Source organism: Cetorhinus maximus, chromosome 19 (genome assembly GCF_964194155.1).
Source record: "Cetorhinus maximus chromosome 19, sCetMax3.hap1.1, whole genome shotgun sequence".
Lineage (NCBI taxonomy): Eukaryota > Metazoa > Chordata > Chondrichthyes > Lamniformes > Cetorhinidae > Cetorhinus > Cetorhinus maximus.
In genome coordinates this window covers 11,570,257-11,588,482 of record NC_135897.1, presented here as the reverse complement: position 1 = coordinate 11,588,482, position 18,226 = coordinate 11,570,257, and the positions used below count along the sequence as shown (strand labels likewise).

The 18,226-nt window shown below is 48.5% G+C and overlaps 1 protein-coding gene across 1 annotated transcript in view; it reads right to left on the bottom strand.

Moving 5' to 3' along the window:
* Positions 1 to 18,226, bottom strand: part of LOC144693647 (anoctamin-7-like) — a 150,722-nt gene that overhangs the window by 50,200 nt on the left and 82,296 nt on the right. The window contains exons 9-15 of the mRNA XM_078563499.1: positions 16,722 to 16,887; positions 9,448 to 9,538; positions 8,395 to 8,491; positions 6,789 to 6,932; positions 4,105 to 4,242; positions 2,973 to 3,071; positions 1,138 to 1,240 (exon numbers count right to left, since the gene is read on the bottom strand). Coding sequence (XP_078419625.1) covers positions 1,138 to 1,240; positions 2,973 to 3,071; positions 4,105 to 4,242; positions 6,789 to 6,932; positions 8,395 to 8,491; positions 9,448 to 9,538; positions 16,722 to 16,887 — 838 coding nt within the window. The remainder of the gene's footprint in view (positions 1 to 1,137; positions 1,241 to 2,972; positions 3,072 to 4,104; positions 4,243 to 6,788; positions 6,933 to 8,394; positions 8,492 to 9,447; positions 9,539 to 16,721; positions 16,888 to 18,226) is intronic.

The following is an 18,226-nucleotide window of genomic DNA, read 5'->3' as shown; positions in this document are numbered from 1 at the left end:
AATAAGGGGAGAAATTCTAAAGGAGATGCAGGAACAGAGGGATCTTGGTGTTTATGTACATAAGTCATTGAAGATGCCAGGGCATGTTGAGAGAGTATTTAATAAAGCATATAGTATCTCAGGCTTTATTAAAAGGGGCATTGAGTACAAGAGTAAGGAGGTCATGCTGACCTTGTATAAGACAATAGTTAGGCCTCATCTGGAGTACTGTGTCTAGTTCTGAGCGCCATACTTGAGGAAGGATGTGAAGGTGTTGGAGAAAGTACAGAGGAGATTCATAAGAATGATTCCTGGGGTGAAGAACTGTAGCTATGAGGATAGATTGGAGAGGCTGGGACTGTTTTCCTTGGAGAAAGGAAGGCTGAGAGGAGACTTGATAGGGGTATTCAAGTTCCTGAGTGGTATGGACAGGGTAAGTAGTGAGAAACTGTTCCCAATCAAGAGAACATCAAGAACTAGAGGGCACAGATTGAAAATAATTGGTTAAAGGAGTAAAAGAGATGTGAGGAAAATTTTTTCCACCCAGACAGCAATTGGAGTCTGGAACAAACTTCCTGAGAAGGTGGTGGAGGCAGGTTCGATCGAGGTATTAAAAAGGGAATGCTACCTGAAAAGAATCAATGTGCAAGGTTACATGGATAAGGCAGGGGAGTGGGACTAGATAGAATGTTCTTTCAGAGAGCCAGTGCAGACTCAATGGGCTGAATGGCCTCCTTCTGCACTGTAAAGATACTGTGATATGGCAAGATGATGGCTTTGGTGGGCTCAGCCCTAGAAAAGGAGCAAGTTGTTTGGGTTTAATGGGCCTTCTCTTATTCTTCAGAATTGAGGAAGGGTTGTCCTCTATTCCAGCTACCTTCATCATCCAGAAGATTAAACAGTGATCTAACTGAGGATAAAGCTCTGGGCAGGTCCTATTTAGAGCACTGCGTTCAATTCTGGGCACCTCAGGAAAGACCTAGAAGACATCAAATCTGACAACATGCAACGTGACTGCAGTAGAAAAGGGCATACACAGCCTTACACAGGGCCTGCGGCCTGGTGTGATAAACTATGATAATCTGATTGAGCTTGAGAATCAATATCATGGTTCCTTTCTCCATATCAATTACTTATGTGCTTCAGGATGGAGCTTACCCCATTTAGTTAGGAGATGGGCTAGCGATGTATACATTCGAGCCATTAAGAGAATGAACAGGAGGTTGACTACTGATCCTGTTATACTGGCAATCCTTGGAGCCTGCAGATAACAGAGTACAAACAGATTAGAAAAAAAACTACCTTCCCCAAGTGGCCCTTGGCCCCGCCTCCCCTATAGCCACCCCCCACCCAATTCCCCTTGATGCTGACTCCTCCCCACTTGATTGGCCCTTGACCCTGTCTCCTCCTCGCCAATTGGCCCTTGTCCCTGTCTCCTCCCCACTAATTGGCCTTGACTATGTCTCTGCCTCATTAAGATAATAGCAAAATATTGCAGATGCTGGAAATCTGAAACAAAAACAAAAATAGCTGGAAAAACTCAGCAGGTCTGACAGCATCTGCAGAGAGGAATGCAGTTAACATTTCAAGTCCACATGACTCTTCCCTGACGATTGGCCCTTGACCCTGTCCCTCCTCGCCAATTGGCCCTGTCCAGCCCTATCTTGCTGTCACTGTAAATGTGAATAAGACTGCAGCAATTTTTGATATCCTGCGTCCAATGGATCTCAGACCACAGCATGACAGGAATCAAACAATATTTAACATGAGGGCGCCACCAACCTAGATCATCACCCCCAGTGAGCTCCTGAAAGGAAATACTGTCCAACAAAATAATTTTTTAATGATCCAGGTAGTTACCCCCAGTGTAGTACTGACGGAGTGCTGCACTGTTGGAGATGTCACCTTTCACCTGAGGCAGATGGGATTTAGTACAGAGAAGTGTCAGGTGATGCATTTTGGCAGAAGAGGTGGGGAGAGGCAATATAGGCTTAACTGAGCAGTTCTAAAGAGTGTGCAGGGACAGAGGGACCTGGGGGTGCCTAAGCGCAAGTCTTTGAAGGTGGCAGAACATGTTGAGAGAGTGGTTAGCAAAACATATGGGATCCTGGCCTTCATAAATAGGGACAGTGAATAGTGAAGTAGGGAAGTTATGATGAATCTTTGTAAAGCTCTGATTAGGCCACAACTACAGTTCTGGTCACCACACTTTAGGAAGGATGTGAGGATTCTTGAGAGGGTGCAGGGGAGATTTACCAGAATGGTTCCAGGGATTGAGAGATTTTAGCTACAAGGTTCGGGCGGAGAGCTTGTTGAAGCAAAGGAGGTTGAACAGAAATTTGATTGAGGTGTACAAGATTATGACAGATTTAAACAAAGTAGACAAAGAAAACTGCCTCCATTGGTTGATTGTAAGGACTGGGGGGGACAGGTTTAAGGTTTTGGGAAATGATGCAGGGAGAAGTTAGAGAAGAATTTTTTTTACACAGCGAGTGTTAATGACCTGGAACTCGCTGCCTACGAGGGTGATGGAAGCAGAGACGATGAATGATTTCAAAAGGATGGGCACTTAAGGGAAAGTAACTTGCAGGGCTACGGGGATAGAGCTGGGGAATGGACCTAACTAGATCAGAGAGCCAGCATGGACTTGATGGGCCTAATGGCCTGTTTCTACAGCATCATGACTCTAACACTCTCTGACATGTTGATATTAAAGCAAGGTTTCCATCTGCCCTCTCAGATGGTTGTAAAAGAAAAGCAGGGAAGTAGTGTATTGGCCAAAATTTTCCCTCAACCAACACCTGAAGCAGATTACCTGGTCATAATTTCCTTGCTGTGGGAGTTTGCTGTGCACAAATTGGCTATTGCATTACAACAGTGTCTACACTTCTGAAAAGTGCTTCATTGGCCGCCTAGTGCTTTTGGAGGTCCTGAGGTTGTCACCGGCACTACACGTTTTCTCCTTATCTTTGTATGAGAAGTAACCTACTCACTGTTGCCATGACGAAGGTATTTCCTGTCTTATACATGAGGAAGCTAACGATAGCACGGTACAGAATGATGGAAATCAGGAAGATGAGCACCACCACAACCTGCAGGAAAGACATCGAGAATCAGTGTATGGCAGCTCAGCCTGAGGGTCAGTGACACCCAGACCCAGTTAGTCAATACAACAGGCACGACTGTTTGATTATCAACTGCACTATATAAAAGCATGGATTTCCTTTCACTTAACTTTCATATATTAATTAATAAGTACATATATATAAAATATATGTGTATCAATTATTAATTTTCATATACATATATTTTTATATATGGAAATTAATACATACGTGTATATAAAGTGTGTGCATATCAATTATTAATTTATTTTTGTATATATATTTTATATATATATATGTGTGTGTGTGTGTGTGTGTGTATATGTATACATATATATATATATATATATATATATTCCATTCCATGAGTGCTCTGCCCAAAAGCAGATCCTTGGCTCATTATTTGCTGATGCTTCATCCTGAGCCATTTCCTTGGCAGTTGTCAGTGGTAGTTTGCCATTGCCTTCCCTTCTCAGGGGAAGGGAGAGGAAGCAGGTCCCAAGTCCACCTCAGCTGGAACAGGAATCGAACCTGTGCTGTTGGCACTATTCTGAACACACATTGCAACTCCTCAGGTACTGAAGCAGTCCATGCCGGCATTCAACAAAACATGGACAACATTCAGGCTTGGGCTGCTAAGTGGTAGGGGTGGGAATTAAATACTGACCTAGCCAGCCAGCAACACTCGCATCCCACAAATGAATAAAAAAAAAAGTGGGTACTGTGATTGCAGCGTTGTAGTCTCCCTTCTCACACTAGCTGCCCAGGATCTTGCTGCCACAGTTACATCACGGTACGATCGCCATGGTGACCCTCACCCCAGAATTAAGGCAATTGGGTGACCTCCCGTCTGCAGGCGGGGACCAACATCTCTTGTTGGTTGACGGTGCGCAGACGAGGTGAGAGCCAGCAGAACGACTGCCCTCTGGTCCAGGACAAGGATGAATCAGACAAGAAACAGACCAAGTTGTGAAGGGAGAGTCAAAGAGTGTGCATCTTATTTAACGAGTGACCTTCTTACCAGGAGCAGAACCACCATGGAGCTCGCGATAACTCGGCGTACCCTGTCCTTCTGTGGAAAGTGAGGCTCCTCCACCCCTGTGATTGGATTCTCTATAGTCATGGGAGCCACAGCAGCGAACTCGGGTCTGGGCCGCTCCTGGAGTGAAAAGCCCAAACAAATCAACCCATTCTAAGGAGTTGAGATCAACACGATGTAAGTACACAATTGATCACCGATAGCCTGGGGTTTCCCAATGTACAGTTGCAGTCTTGAAAATAATTCAACATTTAAATAAGAGCAAAAAAATAATGGAAATACTTAGAAGGCCAGGCAGCATCTGTGGAGAGAGAACCAGAGTTGATGGCTGGACTTGATGTTTCTTGACAGGATGAGGGAAGTGGAAAGGAAACCGAGGGGCTCAGCTCATTTCCGCCCCCCAAACAAGTGTCGTCGGATGGCCAAATAGTGGCCGTCTGGTGGGAAGGAGGGCAATTGTAGGCAGACAGGAAGCTTGTTTCCTGGTAACAAACCTTGCAGTTATTATCAGGGCCAGTTTCACAGGCCCGTTTTTAGATTCTACAATATGGTCAACTCATGTGACTTTTGAGTTACAGTGTTGAATTTTTAGTTGCAGCTACATTCACAGAGGGATATGAATCACGTCTCAGTGTAAATACATTAGCTGTGGGTTCTGAGATTACCAGTGGAAAGGGAGGCTCCGAGACCAGTCGGTACCATAGGCCGAGCGGCCATGCGGCGAAGGATTGCCACCCAGTTACGGCTAGAATTGCAGAGGCCCCCTGCTCGCCCAGGAGTCTTTATTGTTCATTAAAGGTGCAAAAATGATTTTTTTAAAAATGTCATGAAGGATCATACAGGTGCTGCCATGTTCTCCAGCAGAATGTGCCGGTGCATTCAACCATGGTCCCAGTGCCAGGCCTCTTCTGCTGCCCTTGTGCCCCCTTGCCAGCTTGGGCAAAAGACTCCCAAACCTTTTTTACGTCTGACGCCCAAAAAAATGCAGTGGGCAATGAAAGATTGTGGACAGCTGGGTGGTTAACAAGCTGAATTGGTTTCAAGATGGCTGGTGGGCTGCTGATTTTGCCGCCTGCTCTATTATCAGAGACTGCCCATTTGCCAACGCGATGTCATCACGCCAAGCTTCCCCTCAACAGGGAGTGTGGGGGGCGGGGTGGGCAGCAAGGCTGATTTCAGAACTTAAAATCAAGTCGATGCCTTTTTATCGAGACTAACGATGTAAACATTCAGCTCATGGCTGGGGACTAAACCTGTTGTAAGTATTTGACAGTAGACGCAGACACAACAATTTTTGTTTTATTTCTCAAAGAATCGTTTGCATCTCCACAATGTCATTCGCGATTTCAGGGCTTCCCAAAGCATTTCATAGCCAGTGAAATACTTGTGAAGTTACCGCTGTAACATATGAAACAAATCAACCAATTTGCGCACAGCATGCTCCCACAAACAGCAATATGAACTTCCTTGGAATGACAATCAACATCGGATTGCCACTCCGCTCCCAGTTTCTTACCCAAAATCCTATCTCACCTGACTTTCGGACTCAGACCAGGCGGGATCCGAGTAGTGCATTTAGGGCCTCGCATCAATTGCTGTTCTGTCAAAGGGAAGGAAGCCATGCCTCCTTTTTTTTATGGCACTAGCTGCCATAAAGCAGGTAAGTTTAAAGGTCCATGACAAGCTAGGGAGAAAGTAAGTGTATGAGGTAAGTGGGTAGGATTTGAGGGGTCAGGGTCAGGGTGTTGGGTGGGGTGGGTGGAGCCTCCTGGGATGTTGGAGGGGTGTCGGGCCTCATGGGGTAGAGGTGGAGGGGGGCGTGAGCCCTCATGGGGAGGTGAGGGTTTGGGGCCAGGGTGGGGGGGGTTGTGGGGGTCAGGCCTTGGAGGGGGGGCTACGGGGGTTGGGCCCCATGGGGGTGGAGGGGGACCCCCAGGGTATCGGGGGTGTTGGGGAGTCCAGGGGGGGGAGAGGGCTAGGGGGTGTCCCCTGGGGGGTTCATGGGTGAGGGGGGGAGTCCTCTGGGGGCTCAGTTTGGGTCTGGAAATAGTTGCCCAGAAGTTAGAAGTGGCTTTAATTCTTCTAACTTTTTCTGGTTAACTATTGATGTAACACAGTTGGAAACATCTGAAATTTATGGCTTAAATCGCATTTTTGAATAGTTCGCAGCACAGGGCAAACCCTTACCTGTGAACCTCCGAAAGGGATTCCCCAGCACATCTTTGGGGAACCCCCCCCCCGACCAATATGGTTCCCTGGAGCTCGGAGGTGACGCCCAATGACTAGATAATATGTTTTAGTGATGTTAATTGAGGGATTAAATCACATATTAAAAAAAGAGGGTTTTTTCCTGCTCTTTTTCAAAATAGTGCAACGGGATTTTTACATATGCCTAGAGGGCAGGCGAGGCCTCAACATAATGTCTTATTCAAAAGACAGCACCTCTGACAGTCCAGCACTCCTGCAGTACTCCCAGTGACATGACAGCACTGCCTCCGTCCTGCACTGGGACTTTTCAGCCTCAATTATCAGCTCAAGTCTCTGGAGTGGGAGTCGCACCTTTGGACTCAGTAGTGAGACTGCTACCATCTGTGCCACAGCTGAACGTTGGGAATTAGGGAATTCAGGTAATCTTGGGTGTTTTGCTTGCTTGAACCCTCTTTTACCTCAGTTTCCTCGTAGTTGAGGCAGTCCCATTTACAGGCCATGATGGCACCCTTTCTCTTCCAGTACTCAAGGAATGTTACCGCCCACAATGACATGAAGATACTGAAGAACACAGTGCCTCCATTGTCGAAGATCTGGCTCGCCTGGAGGGAAGGAGACATAGGAATGGTCAACAATGTAGCTGTATTTATCATTATAAATTCATGTATAAATTCATCCCCAGGTGTATAGAAGATTAAGAGGTGATCCAATTGAGGGGTTTAAGATGATTAAAGGATTTGATAGGGTAGGTAGACAGAAACTATTTCCTCGGTGGGAGAGTCCAGAACAAGGGGGTGTCTCCTTAAATTTAGAGACTGGCCATTCAGGGGTGATGTCAGAAAGGGTAGTGGAAAATGAACTCTCCTAAAAACACGTTTGAGACTGGGTGTCAGATGAAATTTTCAAAAAGCAAATTGATGGATATTTGTTAGGTAAGAGTGTGAAGGGTTACAGAACCAAGTTGGGTAGATGGGGTCGAGTTACAGACCAGCCATGATCTAATTGAATAGTTCAAGGGACTGAATGACCTACTCCTATTCTGATGTCCCTATTAACACCGGCACTACTTTGTGTGATGCTGCACACGCCACAGGCTGGTTGGATACGGTGGGTATTCTGCCTATCCTGAACAACCGAAGGGATGTACTGTTTGATACGATCCACCAGTCGTTGGAACGTACAGTCTACGTACCTGGCATCACACTGAAATTCTTAACAAATATTGAGCAACAGGTGAAGCTAGCCGTTTCACACTGTTACTATACAGTGGCAACAACAGTGTTTTTTCCACTAACAGGGTGCTGCCGTCACGCCAAAAAGACATTCTACCTACCATACAAGTAAGTGATGTGGTATATGAATTTCAGTGCTGGTGCAATGCCAAGTACATAGGTCGTATGTCCCAATGCCCGGCAAATTGTAACAAACAGCATGTTCCGTCACCTGTTCACAATAGTATTGACCAGGCTTGCAAAACTCAGAAAGAAACATTAGATGTGATTCTGCAATTAGACAGCACTTGCTGAACAATCCTGAAGGCACTAAGAATTATGCCAACAACCAATTTAAGATTAATAGTCAGGCTTTAATGTGGCTCACTTACACTTTCTAGAAGCTACATATGTCCATATGCAGGGTCCTGTCCTCTGCAGTAAAAAGGAATATGACTAGGCATTGTACCTTTTTTGCATTAAACAAAACCATTGGAGACAATAATTCCCTGGTGTATTCTCCATGGCAATGCCTCAACCAGAGTCAACTTGATAATCAATCAGCGCCCTTTTCTCATGCAGTATAAATTGTTGTTCCCTTTGAAATTTGTGTCTGTCCTGATGAGTGCAAGATGAAAAGCTTTGACAGTTTGTCTCTTTTTTCAGCAACAGTAAAGTTCTGTACTACTAAGTGACTATATCTTATATTTAATGTTCCTAGCTTTAAACTCCCTCACTATTGGAAACATCAGATCCACCTGTTGTTACAGGAATATTCCACTGCAAGAACTACACAAACAGGTCCAGTTACTCAAGCATGCCCAGGGCTAAATTAATGAGGAAACAGAGTTACCTTGAAGAGCGGGCAGATGCTGGAGAGCTTCCAGGATTCGCAGTTCGTACAAAGTGGGCACATGTTGTAGTTATCTCCTTGTTCGCAGATTTCCTTGCTGGGTATGGACGAAGAGAAGAAGCAGAATCTCATGCTCAAATACAGTGTGACCATATTCAGACTGTAGTTCCGTCCAGTATGACCATATTCAGACTATCGCTGGACAGAGTGAACATATTCAGACTGTAGCTCTGTCCAGTGTGACCATATTCAAACTGTAACGCTGTACAGATTAACTATATCCAGTTTGTGGCTCTGTACAGATTGACCACATCCAGACTGTAACACTGTTCAGATTGACCACATCCAGACTGTAACACTGTTCAGATTGACCACATCCAGACTGTAACACTGTTCAGATTGACCACATCCAGACTGTAACACTGTACAGATTGACCACATCCAGACTGTAACACTGTTCAGATTGACCACATCCAGACTGTAACACTGTTCAGATTGACCACATCCAGACTGTAATACTGTACAGATTGACCACATCCAGACTGTAACACTGTACAGATTGACCACATCCAGACTGTAACATTGTATAGATTGATCACATCCAGACTGTAACACTGTTCAGATTGACCATATCCAGACTGTAACATTGTACAGATTGAACACATCCAGACTGTAACACTGTACAGATTGACCACATCCAGACTGTAACACTGTACAGATTGACCACATCCAGACTGTAATACTGTACAGATTGATCATATTCAGACTGTAACACTGTACAGATTGATCATATTCAGACTGTAACACTGTACAGATTGACCATATTAAAACTGTAGCTCTATATATAGTGATGATATTCAGACCGTAGCTCTGTACAGCATGACCATGTTTAGACTGCAGCTCTATTCAGAGTAACCATATTCAGACTTTAATTCTGTACAGTATGGCCATATTCCTACTATACAGGCTGACTGTATTCAGATTGTATTGCTGAACATTGTGACTTTATCTGGACTGCTAATTGTCCAATTTACTGTTCTGTGCAGGACTTACGCAGGAATGTCAGTCGGCATCAGGGTGATTCCAACAATGAAGATCACAGTTCCTAAAATTGCTGCTGGTAACAACCACCCTGTGTAAAATCCTGAAAAAAAAAAACAAGTTAACATCAATTAATGAAACTACAGCCAGTACGATGGATACAACAGTGGTTCAAGAAGGAGGCTCACCACTACCTTCTCAAGGGCAATTAGGGATGGGCAATAAATGCTGGTCTCTAGTGGTGTATCATATACCACAGGCCTAGGGACAGGTACATCAGACACTGCCAGCGAGACGATGCTGAGATAATGGATATCCCAGAGCAAACAGGACAGGAATAAAGGAGACTCCAGGATACATCAGGATACAGTTGAAGCCAACTTTTCTCCTTTAAATCTGCCATCATAACCCTCTATTTCCTGCCTCCTCATAAGCTTGTCTAGATTCTCCTTAAATGCATCTACATTATTTGCTTCAAACACTTTGGGTGGAGTCATCCCAGATTTACATGGAGTGAGGGAACGGGCAGGAAAAACGAGGTTTTACCCACTGGCCGTATCGTCCCAAACCCGCCTCATAAATTATGCGTTGCCGGGAAACACGCTGTTTCCATGGCGGGCAGGCTCTCATTCACCCACCACACCATCACCTCGCCGCTTCATCGTGCCAGGCGCCATATTTAAGGTGCAGCCGCACGCACGCCTCTCAGTGCTCCCAGCCCAGGGCTGCTGCACAGGATGGCCCTGAAAGGCAAAAAAGACTGCAGCCCCCCGGTTTAGTGATGTACCCCTCGAGCGCCCTTTGGACAACGTGGATGCCCACTGTGATGTCCCCTACCCCCGCTCTGGCTGCAGGATGGGAGGCGGTGGCCATCGCCAACGCCCTACCAATGAGGACAGTCACCCAGTGCCACAAGAGGATGAATGATCTCCTCCGTTCAACCAGGGTAAGTCACTCTTCTCCTCACTCTCAACTCACACACTCACAAACCCATCACACAGCCACAGGGCCCTCACTCACTGCCCGTTCGAGGGTCATCACCATTCACTCTCTCACACACACCGTCATTGTCCTCATCCCATTCATGGGACCACTCACCACCCACACAGGCCAGGCATACTTATCATCTGGACCGGCAGGAGTCCTGCTTACACTCTCTCCATCTCTATTCATGCAGGACAAACTGGCTCACAACAAGGAGGAGAGGACACAGACTGGTGGAGTAATGCCTGAAATCAAGGTCCTCAAGAACTTTGTAAACAGAGCCATTCAGCTGGCCGGTGATGTCCGGGACCGGTCCTGCGCTGACGGTGAGGTCGGTGCTGCTCTACCAAGTGAGGATCCAGCAGTGCAACATCCATCAGATAACCAGGCCGTGAGTGATGTGTCATGTTTCACAGGCCACTGCCTTGCACTAATTATCTCCCCTTGCTTTCACAGGCACGTCTGGGAAACAGCCGACAGAGTCCATGACCCAGGGCCTCCAATCAAGCTCTGAAGAAAACCCTGAAGAGGAATCTGAAGGCACCCTCCCTGAAGTCCCATCACAGCCTCACCCACACCCTCCACCTCCAGAGACACACACCTCGGTGGGACCTGGCTTTAGAGTAACCTCAGGACCACAATCTGGTGAGCACATTGCACTGTCTGTTCCACAGCAGGCGGAGGCAGGGACTTCCCAGGTCCCCGGCACTCGGAGGGCTGCTGGAGGCCAGAACGTTGCTGAGTCTGAGTCAGATGAGGAGCCTCTGGACTCGGTCATGTCACAGTTGCTGGAGCTGCAAAGCCAAGCTCGGGAACATCAGGAAGGGATGTCCGCTTCACTCCTCAGATTGCAAGGCATGATGGAGGAGTCCGTCCGTCTTCAGGCTGAGGTGATAGTGCCGGCATTGCTACACACTGAGGTCAACACTGGTAGGATGGAGGCCGCCATGGAGACCTTGGTCCAGGACGCGTTCCTGCACTGCTGCACGGGCTTAACTCCATCGCTGACGCCATAGTTGGCCTCCAACGGTATGCGAGTGGGGTGCTGGGCAGCTCAATCTCACTCCAGCTTCCCCTTCTCTTCAAGGAGTCAGCCAGGGGCCCTCAGGCACCCATAGGGAGGAGGATCAGCAGGTACACACTCCGGGGCCATCCACCCAGGGGACTCCAGGAGTGTCTGACCCATCCGAATCCCCTCTTCCTGTGACCTCCGCAGATCCAGCTTCACAGGCCCCACAGCAGGACCCCAAAAGCTGGCTGGCGCCCTTCAAGTCTCAGCCCTCCAGAGGATGCCCACCAAAGTCACCACAGACAGTAGCAATCAGCAGGCTGCCTCCACCTCCACTGTGGATGTCCGGGGAGCACCAAGACGTGGCGGCAGGGTTAGGAAGGTTAAGAAGATGTAGTTACACAGCCTGGGCACGGGTGTTAATCACTTGTACATAATGTTCACTATTGTCAATAAACTCCCAAGAATGTCTCCCTGCCTTGTTCTGATGAGCAGTGTTTGTCTCACTCAGATATGAAACCTTTTTGCACAAGATAAAGGCAGGCGTCTCAGTCCAGGGCCTCTTCCCTGTGCTTTGTGCAGCCTTCAGACCAAAGTGATGGTCCAGCCTCACACTCCCTGGACACATTACTGATGCCTGCATCTCGATGGTGCTGGACATTGCTGCCAGAATGTAGTGGGCAGGTGTCACAGAGTTCCCTCATTGTCTCTGTGTGCTCTCAGCACCTTTAAGGCGGGTCTGGCTCCCATCTCTTCAGCATCTGTGCCCACAGACACTGTGCTCCTGAAGGGCTCAGGTGCTGAAGGCGGACAAAGGATCAGATGCTCTAAAGTTTCATGGCTGCATCTCTATGATATGACCCTGATCACAGAGCGCAAGTGAGCTGCCCTCAGCCAGACAGCAGTCAGACATTCTTAGAAACTATGTGAAGATCTATGGAGTGTCCTCACTGCATGTTGTCATCATCCTCCTGCGATCGAGCGACTATTAGGATCTCCACTGCATCTCCATGACAGGAGCATTCCCACAGAGGGTATTCACGCTGCCATAAGCCAGACTGGAGTCAAATGTTCACAGATGTAATGTGAGGATCTATGGTGTCTCCCCACTGCATATCGTCATCATCCTCCACAAACCTGGCAGCTATGAGGGCCTCCTGAGTGTGCCTGCCTTGTCTGGCCAGTGTGAGGGCCTCATCCCCGTCATCGTCGCCTCGAGGACCTCCTCACCCTCATCCATGTCGGCATCCTCCTCATCAGAGGAGACTTCCAGCTCCTCCATCTCCTCCTCAGCCAGCTCCTCTCCCCGTTGCAGTGCCAGGTTGTAAAGGGCGCGACAGGCGATGACAATGTGTGACACCCTCTGTGGACTGTATTGCAGGGCTCCACCAGAACGGTCCAGGCACCGGAAACACATTTTCAGCATCCCAATGGTCTGCTTCACCAAGTTGTGATCTGCAGCGTGAGCCTCACTATAGCGTCTCTCTGAGGCCGCCGCACGGGTATCATCAGCCTCGGCCTCTGTGGGTAGCCCTTGTCCCCAAGGAGCCAACCCTGCAACTTCTGTGGACCCTGGAAGACTTCAGGAATCTGTGACCGACTGAGAATGTAGGAGTCGTGCACAATCCCTGGAAACCATGTGCAGACCTGCAGGATGTGTTTGTGGTGGTCGCACACCAGCTGCACATTCAGCAAATAGAATCCCTTATGGTTGAAAAAGTTGTCCATGTGCTGTGACAGAGATCTGAGCGCCACATGAGTGCAGTCAAATGCACCCTGCACCTGTGGGAAACCCGAGATCTGGGCGAATCCAATCGCTCTTACATCCTGGCTGTCCTGGTCCTGGGTGAAATGCACAAAGTTGTGTGCCCTCGTGAAGATGCCATCTGTGACCTCATGGATGCATTTGTGGGTGGAGGCTTGTGATATCCCACAGGGGTCCCTGTGGAGCTCTGAAAGGAGCCACTGGTGTAAAAATTGAGCACCATGGTCACTTTCACAGACACTGGCAGTGGACGCCCTCCATGTCCCTGTAGCATTAAATCCTGCAGCAGGTGGCAGATGTGACCGACCAGTTTCCTAGACATGTGTAGCCTTCAGCGACAGGAATGAAAGGCAGCGTCTATAGACCCTGGGTTTAGACAGGCGCCAACCAGCGATGGCTCGCTGTGGCTATTCGGCAGATTGTGCAGGAACCCCAGCAGCCCCTTCTTCTGAGGTTGCTGCTCCTCCATCTGCGCAGCCAGGAGCCTCAGTCGCTCTCTTCTCTGTCCTCTTTGCTCTCTGTACACCACGAGGCATACAACTAGTTCACCAGGCTCCATGCTCCTGACATGCTCCTCCTGCAGGATGAAAGAGAGAGACACGTGGTTAGCATGGGTGTACCAAGAACCTCTCTTGGTTAATTCTGAAGGCCCCTTAACGCATCCCCTAGATGGCCAGAGTTTAGTGCGCTGCATGGCTGCCTGAAACCCCACCTACCTCCGCCCCATTCCACCTGACCAATTGGCAGCAGCTTTGCCCATTGGACTGCATGCTGTGCTCTCAGCTCAGGCACAGGCATTCTCCTAACCCACACTGCAAGGCTGCACTGTCAGCTTTAACCATGGGGGAGACTGGTCCAAACTGGGATGCTGACATTGCAAAGAGCTGTGAGCACCTCCACCAGTGACTGCCCCATGCCTTGTTTTCGCAAGGAGATTGTACAACGTGTGCAGTCGTCCAATTGTTCTGCAGTCCACTGAAACGCTGATTAGTTTGCAGTCTGTGCCCGAGGGGTGAAATACTCTGGAGCACTTGGTGGCACTTTCATGTCTCTGCGTTGCTTGAGTGGGCAGATAAGCTAGAGACCCGACTCCACGAATGTTAATGTGGCTGCACCTGAACTGTCTCAGTTGTGGAGGAATGGTCACTTTGTACAAGGTGTTCCCTTGCCCAACCCCCATTTGTGCTTGTGCGCCACCTTCAACCCACAGGGCAGGCCTTACCGCCCCACCCCGCCCCGCCCCCCCCAATGCACCTCTGTCTTGAAGTCCAACAAGCGACCCAGGTGAGTGCTGCATAACGTTACTGTGCACTCACCTCCGAGTTCCCCTCAAAGTGCAGCCCGCCAAGTGCGCGCCTTTTATACACTGTTGTGAAACATGTTGGTGTGGAATCACACTGATGTGGGCAGGCAATCCAGCAGGGGGGGGTGATTCCAGTGGGCTGGCCTCATAATGATATGCAGATGTATTACAATGAGGCTCCTGACACCAGTGGGCACGGAAAATTCCACCCTTTGTTCCACATTCTCACCACCCTTTGGATAAAGATGTACCTTCTGAATTCCCTGTTGGATTTCTTGGTGACTATCTGATAGTGATGGCCTCTAGTGATGCTCTTCCCCACAAGAGGAAACACTGGGCTGGATTTTACGTTTTCCACAGGGGGAGGGAGGTGGAACAGAAACTGAGTGGTCCGCCCGCTCCCGCCCCCGCCTCCACTGCCTCTACTTGTCCAATCAAGCGTCGGGTGGCCAATTAGTGGCGTAAAGGAGGCCTCCAGGCCTAATCGGGACTGTAAGGCAGGACATCATGTGGCAGAGGGGTAATGCCACGAACCAGAAGTTAGGTCACAGTTTAAAGGTCCCCGTGCTCTCAAAATCAATCTTTATTTTTTATTGAAGGCTCAAAAATGATTTTTAAAAAGATTTAAAAGAGCATTAGAATGCTGCCACCTTCCCCAGCAGGCTCTGTTGCCACATTCAGCCATGGTCCTAGTGACAGGCCTTTTCTTCTGGCCTTGTGCTGCCCCTTCAAAGCTGCCATAGAGCTCTCCCAAACTTCTCCACCTCTGACAGCCAAAAAATACAGCAGGCAACAAAAAATTGCAGTCAGTTGGGTCATTAACCAGGTTAATGTAATTTCAAGATGGCGGGCAGGTGGGCAGCCATTTCCCTTGCCCGTTCACCCTCCTTAGTTTGGGAGGCTGGTGTGATGACAGCATACTGCCAACTCGATGACACCGCACCCTATCTTAGGTTTCCATTGTGGTGGGGGGGAGGGGCGGTGGTGGGGGGAGGGGCGGTGGTGGGGGGAGGGGCGGTGGTGGGGGGAGGGGCGGTGGTGGGGGGAGGGGCGGTGGTGGGGGAGGGGCGGTGGAGGGGGAAGGGCGGTGTTGGGGGAGGGGCGGTGGTGGGGGGAGGGGCGGTGGTGGGGGGAGGGGCGGTGGTGGGGGGAGGGGCGGTGGAGGGGGGAGGGGCGGTGGTGGGGGGAGGGGCGGTGGAGGGGGGAGGGGCGGTGGTGGGGGGAGGGGCGGTGGTGGGGGAGGGGCGGTGGAGGGGGAAGGGCGGTGTTGGGGGAGGGGCGGTGGTGGGGGGAGGGGCGGTGGTGGGGGGAGGGGCGGTGGTGGGGGGAGGGGCGGTGGTGGGGGTGAGGGGCGGTGGAAGGGGGGCAGGTGCCGACCAGTCTGATTTGCAGACGTGAAATCTAGCCCTTTCACTCTGCAGCCACTCTACCAAAACTTATCATAATTTTAAATACTGTATTAGATCACCCCTCAGCCTTCTTTTGTCAAGAGAAAAGAGACCCAGCCTGTCAATCCTTTCCTGTGGCTCTGGTATCATCCTTGTAATTTTCTGCACCCTCTCCAGTGCCTCGATATCCAGCTGTACTCCTGCTCCTAATTTTATGTTTCCCTTTCTTTTAATATTGTGACAGGACTCTTAAGTGCAATCTAACCATGGTTCAATATAACCTCCCTACTCTTCAATCCTATCCCTCTAGATATAAAGCATAGCACTTGGTTTGCAGACAGGATGGGTAATATTGACACCCCAGGGCAGCTAATGCTGGCATCATAGAGACCCTAGGCCAGACGGTGGCTTGGGTTAAAAACTTCCCCCATTGAGACCACCCGGAACACTTTAAGCTGAAGTGAGCTAGCTCAGTGCAAACTGGTGACTGGTCCCTAGGTTTACAGGGGCAGTGTATGTATTCACTGAGCCATAGGATCACTCCTAAGATGTATTTAAGAAAGACTAGCTCTTAACCAAAAGGACATGAGCTCGAGATTAGAAGAGATGATTAGTGCACAGGCATTTAACACTGACCTACTTTAAACAGAGGGCTGTGGGCTGCCCAGGGAATCAGATGGCAGGGAAAAGGTTACGGGAGAATTTGCTATAAACTTGAGGGAGTCAGTGGGTAAAGAGATGAGTTATTGGGGCTGATTCTGGGCTTCCTTCGTTCTATTGTGGGTTTGTGGCAGTTGAAGAGGATTAAACTAAAATGTCATTGAGGCAGAACCATACCTAACCATGTGAAGTAAAAGGCAATCTTCTCTCCAAAGTAATCCCGGATATGGTCCAGCGGCTGGTATTTATACCACTTGTCCCAGCAAGCCCAATACGCATACAGTACCTGTCTATGGCCGAGCTCCTCAGGACACATGCCCTTACCAAAGGCCTCATATGGACCCTGCAAGCAAAACCAATTATAATCATTAGCGATTGCTTGACTCTCAAAGGCTGATCAAAGAGTTTGCTCATTCAATGCCTTCCCTGTACGCTTCTCTTGGTTTGACACACTGGGAGTTAAACAAGCAGTGAAATCAATTCCATTGTGGTTTGGTCCGAGCCAGATCCTCAGTCAGGCTAGTCGGGTTAAATCTTCCCCCTGAGCATGCCCGATGGGCAGCCTTTGACAGTGGGAGCGTGGAGTCACAGAGGGCAGTACCCAAGAGACAGCTGACTCTTTTATCATCATTAACTTCATGAATTTCAAAATCAGCAGGGCCACAAATCAGGCACACTCCAAAATGCACTACATGGAGCTGGTCCCACATTCTAACCACTCTTGAATAAAGAAGTTTCTTCTCAATTCCTTACTGGGTTTATTACCTTATTTTGATGGTCTTTAGATTTAGGCTGTCCCACAAGTGAAAAGATATTGTCCAAGTTACTATCAAGCCCTTTCTTAATCTTAAAGATCTGGATCCGGTCACCCCTCATTCTCCTTTCCAGAGAAAACAGCCATGGCTGTTTTGTCCTTCCTAATCACTATAACCTCTCGGTTCTGGTATCATTCTTGTGAAAATTTTTTGCACCTTCTCCAATGTCCCAATATCCCTTTTGTAATATGCAGGCCAGAACTGCAAACAAAACTCCAAGTGAGGTCTAAAAATGATTATATCTAAATTTAACAAAACTTTGATGCTTTACAATTCTATCCTTCTAGAAAAGAACCCCAATGCTTAGTTTGTGTGTATTTATGGCCTTATTAACCTGCCTTGCTACTTTTAATTATTTGTGTATCTGTACTGTCAGATCCCTCTGCTCCTCTACCCCATTTAAGCTCTTATTTTCAAAGGATTGTGCGGCCTCCTTATTGCTTCTACCAGAATGGGATGCCTCACACTTAATCTACAATGAAATTGATTTGTCATTGGCACATCCATTCGTCAAGTCTGTTAATGTCTTACTGTATTTTCTGGCACTGTTCCTCAGTATTAACTCTACCCCCCACCCCCCCACCCCCCCGCCCAGATCCCACCAGCCCCAGCCAACTGGTATTGAGTTCTGAAGCTCAGGGATCCAGGATGTAGAGTTACAGGTACAATGTATCAAATCCGGCAGCCTGGGGACCGAATCCTTGCCGGATTTAGGACCTTGCCGGTTTTCGGAAAAAGGTCCTGAGGCATTTCACACTGTGGGGCTGTGGCGTAATTAGATAAAGATTGACGGCGATCAAATCTAAATCCAAGGCAAGCCACACCGAAGCTGTGGATGGTGCTTTGGTAAGGCCACAACTTAAAAGC